The 25,122-nt window shown below is 37.2% G+C and overlaps 1 protein-coding gene across 7 annotated transcripts in view; it reads left to right on the forward strand.

Moving 5' to 3' along the window:
* The window catches only part of LOC149575848 (uncharacterized), a 273,561-nt gene that overhangs the window by 200,243 nt on the left and 48,196 nt on the right, over positions 1–25,122 (forward strand). For all 7 annotated transcript variants that reach the window (XM_089815776.1, XM_089815777.1, XM_089815784.1 and 4 more), the window contains one exon: positions 3,273–3,411. In XM_089815776.1, coding sequence (XP_089671902.1) covers positions 3,273–3,411 — 139 coding nt within the window. The remainder of the gene's footprint in view (positions 1–3,272; positions 3,412–25,122) is intronic.

Consider the following 25,122-nt stretch of genomic DNA (forward strand, 5'->3'; position numbering starts at 1 on the left):
AGGAACGAAGCCGTGGTAATGATTAACAAGCTGTACCCATGATTATATCATAAGGGAAAGATCCAGGAAAGTATAAGTTGAAGCTAAGAAAGTCTTGAATTGAGTTTGAAAGGTAATGTCCGTTTCTTTGAAGAAAGACGGGTCTGCGGGTTTGCAACAGCTCACTAATGGAAACATAGGTCTTTTCTGCTTCCGATACTAATATGACTTGTGCCAATTCTAAGTCTTTATATACAAGCAGAATGAGCATGATGTTAAAAGGAACTATTTTGAGCCCATAATGAATGATCCATACTCGAGATCTCACATCATGGCCATCAGATCGAGATTAAAAGGAAAATGCTATAGAGTTCTCTTTGCTCTGAAAAATGCTATAGAGTTCTCTTTGCTTCGGAAAATGCTGTCTTCAGAAGGGTTTTCCGTCCCTGGGTAATGTAAAAGCCCACATCTCCCAAGGCTTTGAAAATAGAAAGCCAAGTCACTTTAATATGCAAATATTCTTTGGAGATGCTCAAAAGATGCTTATGACAAAGTAAGCTATGAAGGTGCGACTCCAACATAAAGCAAGTCAAGTGTTAAATGTTTAGGGCAAAAAATGAAAGAATGAAGTGCGCAAGCTATTGAAAGATCATTCCCCGCACTACGATTCCGAATCAAATAAAAGTTGCACTTACGGAAAAATTGATCTTCTCTCTCTCCTCCGCACATTTTAAGTTATCTACTAAGTCTTCATTCTGGACTCTGAAGGGAAAAGAGACACTTTCCGCTAAACTAAAGTCCTTGTTTCGGTAAGTGGCCTTTAATGATAAGACTTTACTTTAAGTAAAGTAACAAGGCTTTCGGTTGTTACGAGTTTTTATGTGCATGAAAAAGGAAAGTTTAAATAGCCTTTCATTATGAAATTTAATGCAAATCTTGCCGTTATGATCGATGGCCGAACTTAATTTCGTTCGTGTGGCGCCAACATTTGGATTTCTATATCTATTTCATCGAAATTGCTTGAAATTCGTTTCCTCAAGTATTTTAAAGGGCTATTTATTGAGAATTGCATCTTGGGCAATCATAGTAAATGGCAATCAGAGCTGCAGGTTATGATAAGCGTATAGGCCTAGAGAGTGAATTGAAGGATTTCACAAATACATTGTTCAAGTTTTATGATTTAGGTGATCTCCATAGAAGACTTTTCTCTCAGCCTATTCACCCGATCACTCGAAAGTTAAAAGAAAGCGGATTGGTATAAGCGGTCGGATTTCCCATGGCTGTACAAGCTTTAGAGCTAGTAAGGAGGCCATTATAGAAGTTCCAATTAAAGATTGCTAGAGTGGATGAGCTAACAGATATGCACGACTACTGGATGATTCAAGTTGACAATATCATCATCCCAAGTGTCGAGGAGTTAGACAAAGTAACTAATGCAATGAAAGCTTATAGAGCTAAGGCAGTTACTCCTAAGAAGGCATGATGCTCTAACATTCTTCCAGACATCTATCATTCCCTCTCTCTCTTTCTTTTTGTAGCCATTCATGGCATTCTGTCAGTTAGCCTAGTCTCTATAACAAACAATGATTCAATCATGTCCTCTTTTTAGTTTATTCCGTTCAGAGATGCTCTGCAAAGCAATCATCTTATGTAACTGGCCAATTTGAGAAGGCCTGTATATGTAACTTTTTGAGAAGTTAATAAGATCAACAAAATTACTTGTGGGCGAAACCCTGTAGCTAGGACTACTGTGTGTGATTCTGAGTCTACTTTTAATTTTGCTGTTCATTTAGTTACAGTATAGTATTTGGAATAAGTATGCTATCGTTGAAAATTGAATGAATGCAAGTGAACTTGGTTTTATTTCCTTCATTCAATGGATTGTAAGCTTTACTTTCTTCAGCATAAGCACTATTCTGCTCTTTGTGCCATACTTTGTAGTTTATACGTGTAGTTTAGTTCAATGTATGAGAGTGCTGGAAATTGATAAATGAAGTAGCTTGAAAGTAGACAATCTAAGTATTGTCAAATATCAGTTAACTCAGTGATCCAGGTATTTTCGATTTTGTCATTCCTTCTACGTTCTTGTTGTCGTAGCTAGCCTTGCATGTTTCCATCTTTGCATTTAAGTTAGAACAATTTGCATTTCAAGAGTTAATCCCTATTTTCAAACTGCCTAGGTTGTTTAAGGTGTTGAACAATCTTGTTATTGGCCTCTTCTGCTCTCTGGTTAAGAGCATACCCCCAAAACCCGAAAAACAAAATTCATTGCAAATCTTGCATCTAAAAGGGAGTTGTACCTTTCAATTCAGGGGGCTTTGATAGATTAATACACTAACCCATTTTGTAGTTAACTTCTTTATTCTCCATTAGCTATTGGGCATTTGAAGATTTAAGGTATAAACCAAAGAATTAAGGGAGACAAACTGTTAACCAACTGTTTGTAATAATAATATATGCTAAATGTTATAGATGCATAACAAAGAAGGTGGACTTTAAACATGAACAAGAAGTTCATAAATCATATTACAATGACATATTACAAAAGGTAAACTTTTGACTTGAACAATGATAAAGTTTAATCAGTATTGTATCAAAGTTTCCAACTGATTACCTATTAAATTAAACCTAATAAATAACAAGCTGATACACAAACAAAAAACTGAAACAAAAATTAGAAATCTTAATCAAGTTCCTTAGCTGTGATGCTCTCTACTGAGTACTTCTTGGGCATGTGGGTATGTATCCTAGGTGTGTGGGTATGCATACCCATGCAACCTTTCCTAAAACCTATACAAATGTTAGGTCTCTAGCTCAAAGGACCCTCCATGCAACCCCATTAGCCTAGGAGGGTCAGAAAACAGGCTAATCCTTTGAGAGTTCATGGTCATAAAAATGGGGACATTATAAATAATTTTGCAGTCCTCATGGTCACCTTTAATGGATGGTTATCTCTTTAGGTCAAAATGGATTTGTAGAGGTCTATTTGTGGATTTCACCTTGAATTGAACTTTTTTTTTTTGTAGAGTCTAACTTAGATTATATGGCTAAGGATTTCAAAGAATTAATGAATAACTGTGAATTAATTACTAGCTTAACACATGTAATTTTGATTTTCAAAAATAAAAATTGGCTCTAACATTTGATCTTTTGGAATGCAATCTTCTATGTTCTATGTAGGTTATTGAGCACTTAGTCATTGAGTTATGAAAATTGTTTCTTTATTTTCTATTATCCTTCCTATCTTATGATCTATGATTTTGGTGGCTGTCTATTGTGTGTTGAATTGATAGATTTACTGTCAATCCTCGACGTCGAATAAGACAACATAATGGAGAAATAAAGGCAGGGGCACGACAAACTAAAAAGAAGAGGCCATGGGAAATGATTTTATGTATATATGGTTTTCCTTCACAAGTTTCTGCTTTACAGGTAATCTTTTTATGGTTTCACTTATAGGGTTAAATTATTTGGTATCTTTCCTCATCATTTTTGATATAATGATATTATTTCCAGTTTATGAAAAAAGTGTTAAGTTTTGCCCCAGAAATGAAGATAAATAACAATAAGAACAAAATAGATACAAGAGACACACAAGATTATCCTAGGAAAACCCTTCCATGTGAAGGGAAAAATATTACTTTTATTGATAAAGAACTGTACGAGTATAATGCTTTTCACTTGATAAAATATATATAAATAATAGAGAGACTTCATTGCACAACTGAAGGTCTCTTCAATTTCCAAATAAAACTCTTTATATTTCCATATTCATGCCTCTTTGCATGATTCATGACACATGTCACTTTATATAATATTATCTCAAATATTATCATAAATCTCTCTTTCAGCTAAGGATGACCATAATGGTACTAACAGCCATATTTCTATTAAATCAAATATAAAGATCGCTATTGCAGCTACAATCTTCAACACTCGGTCTTCACAAGAGAGATGTTTAGAAAAGCAGGCACAAATAGCTGCAACCAAAGATGTTAATGATAGTTTGTTTTTCATCATATAAATTCATTAAAACATGCTATCTCAGCATAAAATAACTCACCATAGTTGCTATATAAAATAAAAGTCATGACTCCCACCATGCCTACTTGTAGAGGATGGTCCGAGGGCTTTCCTTCTTACCAAATATGAAATTTACTGGATTTATCAGTCACGGACTCTCTCAACATAACAATAAAAGAACAAGTAACTAATTAATATTTAAAAAAATCATGGAATCACTCAACATGATAGGTCTGCAAGGATCACAACCAACTTATATCATAGACTCTCTTAACATGATGTTGTCATGAGATCTCTCAACATGAAAGGCTTGCAAGGATGACAACTAGCTTACAACACAAACTCTCTCAACGTGATGTTGTCACAGAATCTCTCAATATGACATCCAACTCCCATTACAAAATCTCTCAATGTGATGACATCATGGACTCTCTCTACAATATGTTCACTATGATTTCCCTCATAAGTGAAAGAGTTTTCATAGTTGTTCTTACAACTTTATTAATTTCAGCTGAATAAAGTTTAACACTTAGCATGAAGATTTTGGTTCTCGGCTCTGTTTCTAGGTCTGTAAATTTCATAGTTATAGGTTAGTCATAAGCTGTATAACCTTTTGGGTCTTTCATGGCTCTTTCAAACTCTGTCTTTGGTTCTAAGTTTCTTCTTATTCCCCTTTGATGTATTTTGCAAAATGTATAGGTCTACGTAACCATTTTAAAATTTTATATATACATATATAGGCATTAGCCTTCCGTTTTAAAATTTGTTTTCACATGAATGAGTACTCATAATCAACAAGGAGGAAGATCATAGTTGAGGCTCGTTTCCAACAAGAGTCTTAAACTCTACAATACCATTAACTTATTAACATGTATAAGAATGGCAAGGATTCCATAAAAATACTCCCTCTCAACAAGAACAACTTTGATCATCACAAGAAGATAGCAAATGAAACCTCCCTTTGAAGCCAAAACATCTCCCTCTAAATATGTATCATTAAAGCAACATCCTCATCCCATTGCTTCTTGTTGCATCTTATAACCAAAAGAGATCAACCTATCATAGATATTAATGCTAAAAGCATACTATTTCTAGTTATATACCAAAATTCATGATCTATACAAAACTATGATCATAGAATACTTATCTCTATTCTGGTGCCAATCCAAAGTACATATTTTTCTTGAAAAATGCCTATTGCAACTTCATAAAAATTATCTTCTCTAAATTGTTCTTTCTTATTTGTCATAAGACAAAGACCCAAATGGCCTTGATTTCTTCGAGATATAAATGAACGACGACAGATTATACAACCACTATGAAGTTCTTTAATACTGGTTATTGAACAACACAAATTCTATGCAAAGTCTACATATATCATCCTGCACCTATAGATGCACAAGAAGCATGAAGTGTTCAAGCAACACAATAAAGATAATAAGGTTAATGGACATCAAGCCAAGAACAACAAAATTTCTGAACTGACGACGTCAACACAAGACTACCATAATAATTTGAACAAATAATCAACGAGTTATTAAAAAGGGTACCAAGATAGAAATAAAATGAACCATAAAAGAATATTAACAATGCTAAAGGAAAACAGACTAGCATACAACCATTGCGAGTCAATATTTATGGTGCAACTTGCTACAAATATTGATGTCATGGTCGAGCTCGCTCATGAAGAGGACGGGGTGCCACAAAATCACGAAGCGGCAATCGAGAGCCAATGACAACATAAAAATCTTATGTTTCCATGTGGTTACAGATGACCACCATGGATGGGACACTGAAAACTTGATGCTGACACACACAGAGTCAAGAACCACTTGCATATGCCTCAGAGGGGTTGAGATAAATACCAAGGCTTGCTATTTGGAAGAACGCATAACATGGGGTAACAAATTCCATAAATTCAAGAGTAAAAGGTATGCCTAGAAATAATAGATAACGAATGAAGTAGTCTATGTCAACAAATAGAACACACTCACCATAGGACTGTGAAGAAACTTAGCAAGATAGTCGACAACATTGGATTTCATTCCCCTGATAGTCGGTAGATCTTAAAATACAACCCTGATTCCTTCAACGTTCCATCACAACTCTCAAATTTTACGTGGTGATGACCAATGCGAAACTTATACTTTCCGCCATGAAAGTTTTACAAAATTTTGACAATTATATATAGCAACGCGTTTTACGAGCAACTCCATGGGATCCTTGCTGAGTAATTTAGCCTACTTGTGGATCTTGTGGATCTTCTTGACGTGTTCCATGAACAACTCGTACTCATGACGTGTTCCATGAACAACTCGTACTCACATTTCTCATAAGTGTGCCTTTTGTGCTTGCACTTTTCATGGAAAATAAAACTCCTTGACCCTACATTCATTAAGAGGAATGGGAAAATGCGTGCATTGGACTCTATATCCCAAAGGCACACACGCTTTCATTGCCTCTTCCTACGTGGAAATTTGCTGCTTTAGGGGAATTTCTTGCTGCATTCTATTCCTTGTGAAGTTTTCGTACTCACCTGTACTATAATCCACACTCGGGCCTTCTAAATCATATTGCTCTCTTTTTCCTTCCTCGTAAATATGTATGTTTTATGGTCTTTATATTTTAGATAGTAGTTTTTCACAATCCATTAGAATTATTTGCTATATTTTCTGGGTAGATTGTGTTATAATTTTTGCATCAACATTTCGGATCACACTTTGTGATCCATCATTAGGATGAGAGAGCTGAAGGAAACATATGGTAAGATTGCAAACCAAGTGTAGATAATAAGAGAAAGGCATGGGGATGGGTGCACAACAATCAAGAAAAGTTTGAGGTCCAATAATTAGAAAAATATGGGAAAAGGAGAAAAAGAAAAAGAATATATATATATATATATATATATATATATATTATAATCTTTATATATCTACATATGAAAAACCATGAGAAAGAAATAAGACCCATTTGATTATTAAAACTCTCTGATTACTTGCCGATTTTTTTATTAAAACTCATTGATTACTTGCTAACAATTTCTTCATTAAAACTTGACCACAGTCTAAAATCATTGTTTAAAGGCAAAAGATGTTACAGTTTAAATAAAGACAAATATCAAACTATTGCTAATTTAACTAATAAAGTGCAGGAATAAAGCACACAAAAATAGAACTAGGAGACAGATTTGATGTCGTTCACCCAATCTCAGGCTATATCCACTAAATAGAGAGTCCAATAAATCAACCCGATTACAATTTGCAATCCCTTGCAACTCAATACTATTGCAAGAAGCTACCAAATTCTCATTTGAAAAGCCCTAACTCTAAGGCATTTTAACAAGACTTATGTTGATTACAAAAATAGGGTAAGAATTGTTAGCCAATAGAGAAAATAACTCGTGATGCCGTTCTACAATAATAAAAGTCTTGAACCCTTGAACCTGTCTTTGGGGTGTGTTGTGATCGATTCACACATCCTGGATTGAAGATGGGGCGCCTATCTTTTTGTTTGCCTAGCCCTCTTGTTTTGCATTATCACAGTGGCTCTAACTTTAGTTTCCTTAGTTTCCCTTTCGTTCCAACTGAGAAATGATGCATTTACCGAGTCTTGAATCCTGTGTAGTCTCTTTGTCTATTCAGGTTTAGATTTTGAAGTGCTTTCTAATTTTGAGTTTTTGAGGTTAGATCCTTTGTTGAAAATCAATAAGATTTTGAAGCCTCTATTTTGACATTCTGAGTTATTGATGAACAGAGAGAAGACGTAAACCTTGAAGATCCTTTCATACCTTAAATGAGACGAGACATGAATCTAGTGGATAGGTAACATATAAACAAAAAATTCTTGGAGAGACATTAAGCATAATGCATATAGATGACGCTATGGAAATGATAGTTGAAAAGTACAACATGAAATCCCTTTAGGAATGTAGATGAATGTGAAGAAAAAAACAAGATTCTTGAAAAGAGCACCCATAGTACAACAACAAATTACTTGGTTGTTAGAAGTATTGGAGTGTCACACTAAGGATGACACTCACAAATGAAATCCTCAAACAAAGGCTAGATCCAACATTGATCTATAGGTAGTAAAACATCTGTGCTTAGGTACGAAAGTCTCTCAAAGGACCATGGATTTATGAGCACAAATTTACTAAAAAGCAAATGTTTGGGGCCCTTAATCTGCCTTCATTGATTTGAACATAGCGAAGTCATGGAACCCAATAAAAAAATAAACCTTTGCCAAAGAAGTCTTCACAATGGCAACTACCATTCCACAGACATGAGGGAGTTACAACATGCTAAGAATTATCTGCAAGAACCCGTAATGGGCACCTAATGTGTTTCTACGTTGGTTGGAGAATGATGAATGAGGGAAAGTTGCAAAAATGGTCTATCTACATTCTGAAACACACTCACGACTTAAAGCACACTCAATGAAGGAATTTGGTCCAAATAAAACTAGACTTCAAATCTCTAATCTACCTATGGTTATTAATACCATCATAATCCCCAATGGATGCCTCTGTGCGCTCTTAGTGCAAGCTCTACACAACAAAAGAATTTGGACACACTCACAACTTAAAGCACACTCAATGAAGGAATTTCGTCCAAATAAAACTAGACTTCAAATCTCTAATCTACTTATGGTTATCAATATGATGCAGGAGCATCTTCGATTTACTTGGTGACTACTTTGGAGTTCATAGGAGGAGGCTCAGTAGTTTCTTGGAGGGTGTTTGGACTGGTACTCGGTCAAAAAGGATTGGAGCTCGGCATGCTCTGGGAGCTCGGCATGTTCTTTGGAGCTCGGCATGGTCTTGGAGGAGCTCGGCTTTGCTTAAGAATTTTTACCTGTTTTAGGCCATGTATCTAATTTTCTACAATGAGTTAGAGGGTGAAAATTTCAGGGATGGAAGAGGGCCTAGATTTCTAACTACAGTTTGAAGCTCGAGTTCTAATTCATCCGGAGCTAGGAGATATCGCAATTTTACTAAGACATCAATTTTGGGAATTTAATTGTTGTAGAAGGCTGACTTTGGCATTTAATTTATGCATTTGTATTTAATTTGTGTTCTGGGCCGACCTGTGGCATAGATTGGTATAAGTAGGGGTTGTGGGGAAGTCTTTAGGCATTATTCATCCAATTTGGACTAGCTTGGGTTTGGGATTGGATCTTGAGGGATCTTGCAGAACTATTACTTGCTTTGTATTTGGCCGTAACCGGGAAGGCCTTACAGCCCGACACATTGCATGTAATCAGTTATATTTTATGAATATATTATTGTGATTTGGTATCAGATCTTGCATTTTTGCTTCTTGTTATTATGTTTCCGCTGCATGGTTGTATAGCTGGGGGCTAGGACATCTCCTTTGGGAATTCTCCTGCCTCGCATTGCGTCACAATACCATAATAATCCCCAATGGATGCCTCTGTGTGCTCTTAGTGCAAGCTCTACAAAACAAAAGAATTTCCTTGAAATTGAAATCTATGGGTATAATAAACCTTGTTCATAGAGACAAGTCTGCCACAAGCCATAAAAGATGAAGGGGTTTACTAAGTCTAAACGATCGTTGAATGACTTAGGGTGTGCATTGGATGAAAGACGCAAGCAGTACAGGTATTCTAAAGATGAAGTTGCCCACACAGATCCCAAGAACATGCCCATAGCACATACGTGACTAAGTTAAGGAATTAGGTGTGAATGACAATCCACCATTGATGTCTAGTACGAATAACCTGTTCATAGAGACAAGTCTGCCACAAGTCGTAAAAGATGAAGGGGTTTACTAAGTCTAAAAGATCATTGAATGACTTAGGGTGTGCAATGGATGCAAGGCGCAAGTAGTAGAGGTATTCTAAAGATGAAGTTGTCCATAGAGATCGTAAGAGTGTGCCCATAGCACATACATGACTAAGTCAAGGAATTAGGTGTGAATGACAATCCACCATTGATGCCCAGTGCGAATACCTTGTTCATAGAGACAAGTCTGCTGCCAACTGTCAATGATAAAGGAATTTAGTAAGTCTAAAAGACTGTCGAATGACCTAGGGTTTGCATTGGGCACAAAATGTAAGAACTAGAGATATTCAAGAGATGAAATCCTCCATAGAGGCCCCAAGAATGTGTCCCTAGTGCAAAAGGACCTAAGGAACTAGGTATGTAAGATCATTCACTGTGGATGCCCAACATGAATTAGCATGAACAAATGAAGCAAAAATAAAGTTGATTAGGAGGACTCAAACATGCTTTGAGTACAATTCTAGCACGTGTTTCCATGAGTCACATAATGGTGAAAAAGAGGAAAATGCCCCATAATTCTCCGAACGTGCTCAAGTGATATTTTACCACATTCACAAAATAATGCCAAAGACAAATTGTCTACCAATCCTCTTAAAGTGTGCTTGAGGGCTACTTTGGGTAAGTCATGGAATTGGAAAAAATGAAAAGTCCACCAACTACCCCCATATGCACTCGGGCGCGTATTGTATAGGTAATGAAGGAATATTTAAAAGGAAATATCCATGAGTGCCTTCAAAATGTGCTCAAGACACTTATTTGCAAAAGTCAGGGATATCTTGAGGTGAACATGAAAGTTGTCATATAATCATAATCGATGTGCACCCAATTACATAAAGGCATGAGTACACAACAAATTCTATAAAATTCAAAAATCCATAATGGGAGCTCGATGAAATATCTAAGTGGGGAGAAGTATCAGGATGTCTAGAAATATTAAGTTTTAACATTCAAATTCCCCTTTTGTCCTATACATGTTTGCAAGTGTTTTGAAAAGTGACTAAAGATGGAGGTGATCATGAGAATTTTAGGTGTTGTGAGGTATGTGAAAGTTGGAGTAATGGATTTTGAAAGTTCATTAGAGGGGGTAAATCCAAGTGAATAAAAGTGGAGAAGTCGGCTTTAGAAATTAAATTGTGAGTTAATTGAATATTGAATTGAATATTTATTGTTTAATCATTTGATTTGAAAAAGTGGCAAATTGAGAAATAAATCAAATTTTTTGAATTAAATTAAGAATCAAATGAATATTATAGTTTATCTTTAATATTAAATTTTTAAACCTTTGAAAATTGAGGAAAGTGATAAAGCAATATTTGGATTTAAGCCTCATCTTAATTTAATACTGGATTTAATTTAATATTCAATTAATAAATATTAAAAAAATAAAAAATGATAAAGAGGCAAAAATTATTCAAAAAATGGTATAAATCATTTTTTGGATTGTGTAGGAAAAGGTTATTAAAAATGGAGAATTATTTCTAATATTTACAATTTATTCAGGAAAAAATTTTAAAAAATCCAATATGCATGATGAAACTTCCTCGTGAAGTTAAAACTCCCAATTTGACATCTTTGTAAAAACAAGGCCAAATTCAAGACAAGTAGCAGATTTAGGGAAATTTGGAAGAGAAGTAAAAGTGATTGCCTAAGTTTAGACCACAACTATTATAACAACATTTCTAGACAAAGGCTTGTATAAGAAACTCTTCCCATTTCATTCTCACTCACATAAATTGAAGAGAAAATTGAGAGGAAAGATTTGAAATTTTTTGGATAATTCATGAGAGGTTTTTGAAGAAGTTGCATGATATCTTTTAGAGAGAGGAAAATATTGAGGAAAGCAAAACTTGTTTCTGGAAAAGCATGGAGGCACTATGGTGACTGTTGAGGTTAACCGTTAGTGCTAGATTGGAACAGTTGGTTGAGGTGGTGGAGATTGTCATTGGTCAAACTAGTTCTAATCAACGCAAGGTTGCTAGATTTGTGATTGCCGACTCTGTCCAACTAATTGGTGGTGGTATGTTGGGGCTAGCTCCATCTAGCATGATGTTGTAATGACTATTATTGTTGGTTCTTCCTAGTTTAATACTAATGGGGATTCTTCGTCGGAGATTTCCATTGCTAGTCCTGTACATAATTTTCTTCCTGGCTCAAGTGTTGTTGGCTCGTCTTGTTGTTGTCCCTAGATCTTTGGACTCTCTCTAGATTGGCAGGATAAGGCGACTATGGTGGGGGAGGGTTGGATCTTGATTATCGAAAAACATCATAAGAAATCCTCCCCTCATTTTGACATGTCTCTACGCTCCCAATAAAGGGAGGCAAAAGTCCTAGTTTTTCCTTTTGGTATGTAGGTTGTTGGGTCCTAGTTTTAAAGCCCATTGGGGCAGTTTGGGCTTAATGATGTCTGAGCATCTATGGCTATCCTGCTAGAGAAAATTGCCCCCTCTTGATTATTGAATTTCTTTAGCTCAATGGTTACAACTGAGGCACTTCCATCACTACTCATACTCTGCATCATTGTATATAGGCCAATTGGAACTTCCTCATCCACCTTGAAGTCAGGATGAAAACGAAATGCTGGATTCAGGTAATAAGTTGATGCATGGATGGGCCTGTGGAACTGATTATGCCAGCTCCTATCAATGATCTCCCAAATGGGGGTATACTTCTCCTGCACTCTTGCATTGTGGGATCTAATGGCCTCCTTGGCCCTATCCATGCCCTCATATATATAGCTCACAGAGGGCTTCTCCCATCAGTGGTTCGTAAGAGAGATACAAGGGGCTCACTGACCTGCACATAATGGAAAAAAAAATTTGAGTCAAAACTTAAATATAAAACTAAAAGTAAAATTAAATCATCAAACAATTAAATAATAAATACTAAATGTTAAATGTTAAGAAATTTACCTTCAATATTTATTTAGTAGGTGCCCAAAAACCATCCTCATCAAAGAGGAGATTTACACATCTATCCCTACAGTGGTCGTAGCATAGGAAGAGGAAGTCCACTCCTCCCCAACAACATGCACTTCAATTCTTCCCTTGTTGTCAACAAGGATTGTAGTGTGATGAAATCCAAGGAAAACCTCGTGATGCTAGGATGAGCCAACTCCCTTTCCCCTACGTATTTCCTCATTGTGCTAAAGACGAATGCATGAGTGTAGATAAAATTGCATATTTTTTTGGCCCATTCTATGCATGAATTGACCCACTGAAGCTTACCAATGTCCTCCAACATGAGGTCAAGGTGTGCCGCACAAGGAGACTAAAATATTGTGAGGGGCCTCTCCATCAAAAGTTTAGCTGCAACAATTTTAAATTAATTAGAAATTTACATATGTTAAAAAACTTAGAATTAGAAAAACTCAAATTATTTATTTTCAAAACTTGAAACATTAAAATGTAAAACTTAAAAGTTTACCACGACAACATCACTTGTTGCATTGTTTGTCACCACCTACACCACATTTTCTATCCCTGCCTCTGCTATGTCTTCCTCAATAACCTCACATAAGTATGTGGCGTTTTTGACATGAGAGGAAGCATCAATAGATTTGAGGAACATGGTGGATTTTACAAAATTTAAATAGATTAAAATAATTAATTATCATGGATCATCAACAAATTAGCAATCAACAAATCAAAATTGAAGCTATTCAATCACAATTCACAATGCATGTAGGAAAGTAGAATGATCAACACCTCCATAGGAAACAAGAAAATCAAGGAATGTTATATTCCTCGTATCTGTCCAACCATTAGTCATGGTGGTGCAACCCTTCTGGATCCATGCCTTTTGGTGGTCCTCTAGCTCAAGCTTCAAATCCTCTACGATTTCATCTAAGAGGCAGCCATTCAACTCAGCCTCAGTAGGGGCTTTAAACCCCATACCACAAGAAGTTACAACTATCATGCCTTGGGAAGGAGTCTTGTGACATAGATTATGATTAGATGACAAATCATTATGTAATATGAGTCTATGATAAGACAAGTAGAAATAATTAAAATTTAACTTTAGAAAACAAATAAAAAAAATTAATCACTTAGCTGCAATAAATGGAATGTTGCAAGAGTACCAAAATTTGCAAATTTTTTTCTTGGCAGCATCATGAATATCCTTGTTCCAACCCATGCTCTCAAATGAGGGTTGTGAGCCAGAAGTAGTGCACGACACAAAGTAACTATCCAATCTGGACAATTGTACTCTAGGTCCAAATGTAATAGGGCTAGTCTCAGTAGCAGAACAACTAGCACTAACATTAGCACTAGGATGAAGGGAGGCTTGGAAGAATCCTCTCCAACACAACTTGTGGATGGGAATGCAGATGCGAGAGCATTGCAGCCAATAACACCTAACTATTCAAGTTGCCTTTTCTTGTTTAACTTCTCTTGTTCATATGTCTCTAATGCCACATAACAAAAATGTTTTGCCTTAGTAGTTTGTTTAGTGCACATAGTAACATCATGTCTAGGTATGCTAGCAAATGGTATATGAATCTATAGATGCCACCATAATTTATGTTTTTATGAAACATACATTTAGTTTGATGTTCTGTTCTTCCATGAAATTCTTCGATATATTGCCAAGTCTCATCCTTTTTAGGCATTGTGGAAAATGAAAGTTAAGGCTGCTGCAATAAGAAAATTCAATTAAAAACTCAAAACTAATAAAAAAACAGCAAACCCTACATTCTTTTTGAGAAAATTATAAATACATGTTTGCAAATTTGTTCTAAAATCATTATTGGGTTTGCATGATTGCACTTTGCAATTTAGTAAAAAGCATTCAAGATTTACAAATTAAAACTAATTTTTTTAACAAAAATGAAAAATACACTAACATACAAAAAAAATCAACACTTGCCTTGTAATGTCTCCATTTTTGCCAGCATCAAAGTTTCAGGGATTAGCCTATTTTTGATCCTCGTAGGCTAATTATTGTGGATAGAGGGTCTTTTGAGGTAGTGCCTTGGCTTAGGAGGGTTTTATCTTCTCCACAATTTAGTAAGCTATAGGTTGGTCTTCGTTTGGCTCAGATTGGCTTTCATTTGGGCTTAGATTTGTGTACTTACTATTTGTGGTAAGTTGGGTGTTGATTGAGATGGACTCTTTCTATTTTTGGAAAGTGCATTTGGTCACATTAATAGGTATGAGAAATGTTTAAATGATGAGTATTTTGGGAGTTATTATATTTTTAGTGGCCAAATTATTATTCATTTATTAAATAGCTTATTGTAAAGTTATAATTTAACTTTATAATTTCACTTCAGAGTGGAGTTATCATTGGAAAGAGCCATTTATTAATTAGTTAAGCCAAGTCAAGTGAAAGAATCTAATGGAAGTTTCTAATTAATATTGCGTGGTGAAGCTTCTTGAGTGAAGTTACATTTTGGCAACAAAAAGGGCATCTAGAGTTTATAAATACAAGCCTAGTTGTTGAGAAAAACACGCTTGGATAATTTATTTGCTTTTGTTGCCTTTGTGTCTTTTCTTGAGTTTTCTAAATTCTATGCCCTTGCTGAAGTATAAGGGACTCTGAGTTTCTGAAGATTGTTTGAAGTCACTGCTGAGGTATAGTGGTTTCATTGATTAAATCTCAATACTGTTATTATTTGTGACTGGGGGATTGGAATCATAGTTCTGAGAATTCTGAGTTTGTGAAAGCAATTTATGCTGAAGTATTTAATTTTCATCTCTTTCTCTCTCCTACTATAATACCTGTGCCTAGGAGATCGAATTGTTGAAGGTATTTGTGAGAGGTTGATCAGTAATTACATGGTGAATTTAGTTGCGAATCTGCATTTGGTTTTGAAGGCCACGATTTCGATATTTCAGGTTGCCGATTGACTATTGAAGGCAGCACTCTTACCATTTTGGGTGTCATGGGAAAATAATTAAGCCAATTCCTCACGTGAGAGGTTGGGCAACACACATTTTGAACCTACAATTATCCATTTAGTCAGCGTGGAGGCATTTGCATTAGCCGCGGGTATGATTGGGAGGTAAACACACATATATATTGGATCTGTGACCTTGCTTTGGGGCTAGCGAACTAAATTTGAGGGCCAACGCATTCATTACATTACTTGTGATTCGGTTCACAGAGGGATGTCTCTGGAATTTTCTGATCTACTGCGAGTTGTCTAAGGGATCATTTCACATTTTGGATAAAGGGCATTGAGAAAGGCTAAATGTATTGCCAATACAAAATCAGGGTTATTACAGTGGTATCAGAGCGGTTTCTTGCCAGCCTGTAGGAATTGGGCTCAGTTTGATTGGTGCTTAGTTTTGGAGATTCGGTTTTCAGTGTTATGGATGGTCACAAGAGGTTTGGTGTTCATTGTACCCATAGAGGACGTACTTTTCCGCCTAGGGATGGAGAATCTAAGATATGGGGTATTGTGAAACAATTGGATGTGCTAGTGAATGAGATGAATCAACTTCACAAAAGGATGGCCCAACTGATTTCGAATCCGACATTTGAGCAGAGCATGATATCGCTTTTTAGAAGAGCGAAATGTGATAATACAATTGTGGCTACAAATGTGAGGTACATTTCTTATGAGACACCACATGAGTTGGGCACAATTGAGGTCGAATGTGACGAGAATTCATCTCTGGTTGAGTCAGATGATGAAGTTGTTGGCATGAGTTCCCAGGATCATGTATTTTATGGCAATGTAGCGACAGTGGGAGTAGGAGCTGTTGAGCTATTGTTATGCGCGATGCTAAATGACAGGAATTCTTTTGAACTCCTCTCTTGAAAAGTCAATTTTGTGAATCAACTCCAAGGTTCCGGGTGATCTTGCGACCTATTGAAATCCGCTCAGTTGAAGATAAATATTTTTGTTCACGAGAAGGCCTTTGTTGGTTTGAATGACTTCGGATGAGATGTAGAATCTGTACATTGCTTCAAAATAAACACACAAAAGAACTATGTTTTTGTATTTTTTATGTTTTCTAATGAATGCAATCTAACAATGTAGCTAATATGAATTCCTAATTAACAAGGGGTTAGTAAAGCAAATAACAAGAACTTTAAAGCAAATAACGTGAAAATAAAATCCTAATGGACATAAGCTACATAAATGATGCGTTTGCGAGTTAAGCTTTCGAAGAAATCAGTGGGTAACCAATGAAAACAGGAGCAGCGCTTCCTTGATTCCACTGATGCAATCGTTGATGGGAAACTTAATAACCATATGATGTTTCAGTCTTCATTAAATCACAAGGCCACGGAAAGTGCGCTCATGCGAGACAAAAAGTTATGCAGGCACAATTTGGTGATTTCTTCTCGAGCTAGATACATCAGCGGAATTTGTTAAACCGTGACAAACACCAATATTAAAAGAGATCACACAACCAGAAATAACGCATTAAACTTTTGGCTCAATCACAATTCCATGAACATAAATTCACAAAACAATGACACATTTAGGCAAGAATCACTACACTCCAAATGCGAGCACCAAAAGCATAATATTATTGCAAAATAACAGTGGCCCCGATTACATATTACAATCTTGTATTTATAAGAAATCATCTCCTCAATTTGTGTTGAGAGTGAGAGATATCTTCATGCAATAATGTACTTTTAATTTAATAAAACAAACTAATTATGTACAAACTAACAATCTAACTGGTGCTTAGTAGGACTCCATCCATTTTTATATTCATTAATTGGATGCATGAGCCTTTACATGTCATAAAACAAAGAAATTGAGAGAAAATAAGAAGAAGAAAGTCTTCAGTCAAAGTAGAAGTGTCAAAAATAGAAGCTCAACTTTCACTGGACGTCAGTCGGAGTTAAATTGCTGTCAAAATGCGTTTCTGATGCATGAAAAGCTCTAATCTTGGAATTGGCAGTTAACTGTCAGTGCACCTTTGGAAAAGTGCACCTCTGAAGAAGCGCACCAGTGCACCTGTGCACCTCTGACTTCTCCAAAATCTTCCAACACTCTGTAACCAAAAAACGCACCAATGCAGCAGCACACCTCAAAGGTCAAAAAATGCAAAAATTTCACCAAGTGTCAAAATTGAAATTTTAGCCCCTGGGTTTTGTCCCTCTTCATACTAGAGATATGTCTAGATGCTTGCTCTTGAATTTCTCAATGATCTCATTGATTTTCATTGCATCCAGTAAATCTAAGGCATCATACTTATCCTTGACCTTTTGTCTGTAGTTATCTACCTTTATATGGGTCTCGGCAAAATCCCTGAGTTTGGTATCCAGCTCTAACAAGGCTTCTTCTATTCTAAATGCTTACCGGATATCCTCATCATTAGAAGCTTCTTCAAAAATCTTCTTGAATTTCTCTACTACTACCTCTACTGGCATCAATTTCTCCCACGCATCGTCTTCGAATATGTCGAGACATGCATCACTATAATGTTTCTTTGCCTACAAAATCTGCTCTCGGGCTTGGTCCTTGAGCTGGTGGATCTCCACATGTAATGTTTCCATTACTTTATTATCCAATTATCAATTATCAATTAAATCTAACTCCTCTATTGTATATACATCTACGAGCATTCTATACCTTTGCCTCTTTATGGCCTGTAGTACCTATAAATATTTTTCCCATGCATGTACTTCATCCATAATACTGAAATTTTGCTTCAAAATTGCTACCTTTTTATCTACATTTTCTAGCATAGCATGTAGTAGCTTTAGATTTCCTTGGATGATCAAAATGCCCTTTTCCTCAAAACTTTTCCGCCATTGCTGACAGGCATTCAAAAATGGATCTAACTGTACTTCTCCCCTAACTCCTCTTGAGTGCAGCGTTCAGAGTCTCCTTGGGGTGTTCGAGATCCAAGGGACCAACCACTTCAGCTAAATATCCTTTTAGGATTTCATTCTGCCTACGAAGTGTCATTAGTTCTGCCCCTTCATGTTCTAAACTTTTGAACACCTCCTTCATCCCCATTGTGACCATCAACCTAGTTGTATCCAATGTGGGCTTTCCAAGCATAACCTCTTTGATTTGATAATCTTGCGGAGTCAAATCTTCTACATCAGCATCAGGAGGAGAAATAGCCACTTGTGCAAATAAATCTTGATTTTGGTCACTATTGATGAATGTTAATGCTTTGGCCTCTTTTGATGGGGACTCGGGCTTTCTCAGAACCTCAATCAACTCAATCATATCCTCTTGATCGGCGTTGAATTGTGGCCTTTTACTTATCATTTCTTCGTGTAACCACCTTGGGACTCGTTCCACCGAAGGCCTACCTCTTGAGGATGAAAGAGTTTGCTCTACTACCCCTTTTCCCTTATCTCTCCTTTCTGGGGTCTTTTCCCTTTGTGAAGGTTCTTCTTTTGTAGTTTTTGTTTCCGTGGATCCCACAGTTCTTACCTTGGTGTCTTGGGGAGCTTATTGAGGATATTGAACCATTTTCCCTTCCCCGGACACTTCATCGGTTGATATTTGTTGTGGCTCTTCCTCCTGCTCCTTTTGAATTTGTTCTTCTTCTATACCTAATGGTAGAGGAGTAGCAGAGCCTTTTTCCACAACTGAAATTTGCAATGGGGATGGAGGAGGAAGCTCAGGGCCTTGTGATTCCGGAGGCATTTGAGTCCAATCTTCTTGTTGGGGCTCATTGGTTGGTGTATCCTGGACCTTGTTTCCTACCAATTCGGTGCCTACAGGCATAAAATCAAGATCTGACATCTTAAATATGTTAGTACTCTGATGTAGTTGTTTGCATTTCATCCTCTGATGTAGTTGTTTGCAGAGGTTCTTCTGGGATTGATGGCAGTATAACAATGTAACTTCTTTTCGTTTTATGGCTCTTGCTAGCCGTGTTCTTCTATTCAAAGGTACATCATCCTTATCATCCTCCTCTTTGTCATCTTCAGGGATAGGTTTGAGGATTGATGGGATAGGAACCATTCTCTTGATCACCCTTTGCCTCTTCTTAATCGGAGTCTTGATCTTTCTTCCTTTCTTTGGGGCAGAAGGGGATGCTTGTTCTGTCTGTCGAGGTGGAGAAACCTCTTGAATCTCAACTTCCGTCTCCGTTTGGCTTGGTACAACAGCTGGTGGAAGTTGCGAGTCAATCTAAACCTGTGGTGCCCCAATATCCTCGAACCCTTGTACATTTGCTTCTTCTTGCTGTGGAGGTGCTAGGATTTCACCTTCCTCTGGCTTGACTCTTTGAGGAGAACTCCTCTTTCTTTTGCCCTTTCCTTTTCTCTCCTGAGGATGATAGTATCCAACTGGTCGGTTAAGTTGGTATACCGTTTCAGGCCTTATTGGTGATTGAGCTGCAAAGGTAGGGATGGTGACTTTCATCCCTCTACCTTTGGCTGGGCAGGCTTGTGCATGGAAAATTACTATCTCAAGTATTGGATCAAGTTTAAATGGTTTCTTGATCCAATTTTGGGTCATTTTGATGATGTGCCTTGCCCGATGGTTAATATCATCATTCTCTTGCCTGTCAACCTTAGCATTCATAATGGGTTGTTCCCCAATTTTATCTTCATTAAACAAAGGGTCAAGCAGCTCTCCTAAGTCTTGTTGCAATATCTGCAATGAAATCTTTATTTTTAAGGCCTTTTCTGCCAAATACAAAGTCATCCTGCAATAATCCCTGATACGGTATATTGTAGTCATTTGTCACATTCATCCAATGGTCTTCAATAGCTTCTTCATGTGTGAATGCTTTACTTGCTAGATACTGTATTCTCCCAATATTATCAAAACATGGTCGTGGAGAATTGTACTCTTCCAAGTGATGCTGATCCCATTCACACTCAAAAGAAGGAATATCTTGCTTCCGTTTCACTTGAAAAGGTCCTACGATCAGAGGCCATGCCCAACACTGTTTATGTTGTTTTCTAACTAGGTTGTATGCAGATGAGAGTTGTCGGGCAATCTCTAAGAGAACAAGTCTGTGACTAGGATACCTTGGAAGCTTCTTCGGGTTGACCGTGGTACCAACTACCCTTAGATATGTGAATGTTCTGAAATGAATGTAATATGCTCTGAGTGCCGTTATCTATGCCATTGCATCATCTGATAACCTCTTCACATAGTCTGCTTCTATGAATTTGATTATTTCGAATATGAAGGCATCATTAACAATTCTATATTCCTTGCTCTGCCTTGAGAGTCTCTTCTTCATCAATTGTGGATAGACAATATATGGCCAAGCATTAGGATCCTGCATGCTGCCTCTTTTGTATAGCCTTGGATAGTCTGTCGCCCTCGCGGCTAATAAGTACACCAAGTAGGACGTCATGTAGAACTTCCTTTTGTTTTTTGTCGTCTCCAACTGTTCACACAAATTTTCACTCAAAGTAGTGGCCCAATCAAGTGGCATCTTCGCCATCTTGATAGTCTCAATAAAATGTACCATAAAGATATTTAAGTGTCCGGCTGCCGAAAGACCCATTATTCTACTCAAAAGTATGATCGAGTACCCAATATCTTCCTTCATATATCCCCTTGTCATGTCCAATTTACCGGTTGTCTTCCCTAGAGGAGTCTTCTCTACAAGATAAGAGGATTGGATGATCTCAGAAGCCTCTTCTAAGTGTTCTCTATACCATCTCTCTGCTGCCTCATAGTTTAACCTGATAAATTGATCTGCCCTTGGGAGATGGAATACTTTCTCAATGTTGTTGGGTTGTAGATTGAGAACGATCTCTCCTGTAACACTCTTAACAACCCTCTCTTCAGGGACAAAGTGTTGTGCAAGTGTCATAACGACCTTTGAAGATTGCACTAACACCAGGTGAGATGCTACATTCACTAAACCCGAATGAATCAAAGCGGAAACCATAGCCGATCTCTCAGTAGGTTTGTTACATATCTTCAAGAATTCTCCCAAATCTGTGTGTCCTAACTCTGTATCTCTGATTTCAGAGTTGTCATCGTGAAACCTTGATTTCACTGGAGGAATGCCTTAGAACTTGAAGACGATGTGTTTCAGTGCCATTTTCTCGCCCATTGATGCTGAAGAGGATATCATTATATCTGCACAAAAGGACACCCATTAGTTCAAGGTTGGAGAAAAGATGATTTGATTTAGACCCTAAAACTGACCTAGACAAAACCCAGAAAATCGGAGCCTTCGGAAAAAATTGAAAAACCCTTATTTAAAGCTCGAATATGTAAAAAAAACAAAATAGGCGCACCTGATAGGTGTGCCTGATGCGTCCATTCCCTAAGAAAAACATAAGATAAGGTGCGCATCAGCGCATCTCATGAGGTGCATTGATGCGCACCTTAGGCTTTTCCTTTTTTAAAGTTTACGTTTTTTGTGCTTAGGAGGGGTGTGTAGTAGTGCAGTAGCGCACCTAATTAGGTGCGCTACTGGACACCCTTGTTAGGGTTTTGCTTTGTTTTTAAGTTGTTTTGTAATCAAAATGGATGCGCATCACCACACCCAAGTAGGTGCGCTAATTCGCACCCATTTTGGGTTTGTCTTTTGAAGTCTTTTTATCTTTGGTCTTGTGGAGTAAGTTGGGTGTGCATCAGCGCACTCGGGAAGGTGCACTGATGCGCACCCAACTCGGGTCTTTTGATGTTTATTTGTGTTCTTGCAGGTCGGAGGACGGAAGGAGCCGCATCTTACCTGGTGCGGTGTTGCACTTGGAGGATGCGGAGGAAGCGCACTTAGTTTTATGCGGAGCTACGGCGTTTGAGCAGGAGATGCAAAAAATGAAGGTGACAAAAGCAATGTAGAAGGTAAAGGGGGGTGAAAGGGGTTAAATAGATCCAGACTTCTTGGGTATTATGCAGATGCGTAGGTGCGTTGTTGCACAACTAAATTTTCCTTTTTCTTTCTTTTAAATGGATTTTGGCACACTAGCACACCTTCTGAGGTGCACTGGTGTGCCTTTTATCTTTTCAAAAAGGGTTATTTTTCCTCCAAATTGATTTTCAACAACTGGGTTTCTTCGCCAAGACTTGGGAGGTGAACTAGGGGGCTAGGTAAGACCTCAAAAATGACTTGGATCCCAGATTAGGAGTCCAAAATCCAAAAAATAAAGTAGGGAGTCCCCATTTTGCTAGGAAATGGGGTGTGCATTGTGGAACCACAACAAGAGCATGCGATGATATTATCATATCACTTTTGTGCCAGTTAAGCCATTTGTTGTGGAGTTTAGCAATATGCATGGAGTGGTTGTAGATGTGTGCCTTTATGATCGTACACATGTCATTGATGATGAGGTTAGTGGTGTCGAGGCAGTGTCATGTTATAGTTCGGATCAACACAGTGATGAGGTTCACTTCATGGAAAATCCTATGTTTGACATGGATACACTATTGTCTTATGACAATCCACTGTTTGAGGTTGATGTTGATCACTCACCTAAGTGGAGTTGGACTCAGTTTTCACCATCTGCAAATTCGGTTCAGTTTTCTGTTGTGACAGTTTGTGATGTTCCTACATTCACATATTTTGACACGGCTACACCTATTGTTGATACAACTGGCATGAGTGCATATGGTTCTCCAGTCGCTATGCCTTTTTCAGTGATTGTTGGTAAGGATCATGATTCCAGTCCAATATATATTATGTGGGTGGAAACCGAGAAGAAGAGGATGCATAGATCTTCTATGGGGTTGCCTTCTAGTTACATTCTGACTTCTACGTTATCAACACAAGTTTTGAGTGCTATGTTGTAGGACATGTGGTTGGTCTTGATGATGTTGGTTTGCAGTTGGTTTAGTGTCGACAGGGATGTCATACACTTCGTCATTTGGGATCCAGGTGGAGGTTGGAGTTCACTATATTGCTGGATTGTTTGAGGACAAGCAATCTCAGGGAGGGAGGATTGTAATGTCCCCATTTTTGCCAGCATCAAAGTTTCAGGGATTAGCCTATTATTGTGATCCTCGTAGCGTAATTATTGTGGATAGAGGGTCTTCTGAGGTAGTGACTTGGCTTAGGAGGGTTTTATCTTCTCCACAATTCAGTAAACTATAGGTTGGTCTTCGTTTGGCTCAGATTGGACTTCGTTTGGGCTTAGTTTTGTGTACTTACTATTTGTGGTAAGTTAGGTGTTGATTGAGATGGAGCCTTTCTATTTTTGGAAAGTGCATTTGGTCACATGGAGAAATAATAGGTATGGCTCCTATATCAATTGACTTATTTAAGTGATGAGTATTTTGGGAGTTATTATATTGTTAGTGGCCAAATTATTATTCATTTATTAAATGGCTTATTATAAAGTTATAATTTAACTTTATAATTTCACTTAAGTTGAGAGTTGAGTTATCATTGGAAAGAGCCATTTATTAATTAGTTAAGCCAAGTCAAGTGAAATAATCTAATGGAAACTTCGAATTAATGTTGTGTGGTGAAGTTTCTTGAGTGAAGTTACATTTTGGCAACAAAAAGGGCACCTAGAGGTTATAAATACAAGCCCATTTGTTGAGAAAAACACACTTGGATAATTTATTTGCTTTTGTTGCCTTTGTGGCTTTTCCTAAGTTTTCTAAATTCTATGCCCTTGATGAAGTATAAGGGACTCTGAGTTTTTGAAGATTGTTTGAAGTCATTGTTGAGTTATAGTGGTTTTATTGGTTAAATCCCCATAGTGTTATTATTTGTGACTGGGGGATTAGAATCATAGTTCTGAGAATTCTAAGTTTATGAAAGCAATTTATGTTGAAGTATTTAATTTGCATCTCTTTCTCTCTCCTACTGTAATACTTGTGCCTAGGAGATCAAATTGTTGAAGGTATTTGTGAGAAGTTGATTAGTAATTACGTGGTGAATTTAGTTGCGAATCTGCATTGGGTTTTTGAGGCCACGATTTCGTTATTTCAGGTTGCCGATTGACTGTTGAAGGCAGTGCTCTTACCATTCTGGCTGTCATTGGCAAATAATAAAGCCAATTCCTCACGTGAGAGGCTGGGCAACACACATCATGAACCTGCGATTTTCCATTTAGTCGCGTGGAGGCATTTACATTAGCTGCAGGTATGATTGGGAGGTCAATGCACATATATTGGATCTGTGACCTTGCTTTGGGGCTAGCAAATTGAATTTGAGGGCTAGCGAGTTCATTACATTACTTGTGATTTGATTCACAAAGGGATGTCTCTGCAATTTTCTGATCTGCCGCCAGTTGTCTAAGGGATCATTTCTCATTTTGGATAAAGGACATTGAGAAAGGACATTGAGAAAGGTTGAATGTACTGCCAATGCAAAAGCAGGGTTATTACATGCCTCTTGCAATGAGTTGAGGAGTGTTGCTATTAACTCCTTAGTGCTCCCAATACAAACTTATTGCCTCCCCAAATTGATTTAGGATCTCCTTGATGCTCTTCTTTCTTGCTGGCTACAAACTTA

The sequence above is a fragment of the Cupressus sempervirens genome, chromosome 1, assembly GCF_028749045.1.
Source record: "Cupressus sempervirens isolate cs-2001-9-10 chromosome 1, ASM2874904v1, whole genome shotgun sequence".
Classification (NCBI taxonomy): domain Eukaryota; kingdom Viridiplantae; phylum Streptophyta; class Pinopsida; order Cupressales; family Cupressaceae; genus Cupressus; species Cupressus sempervirens.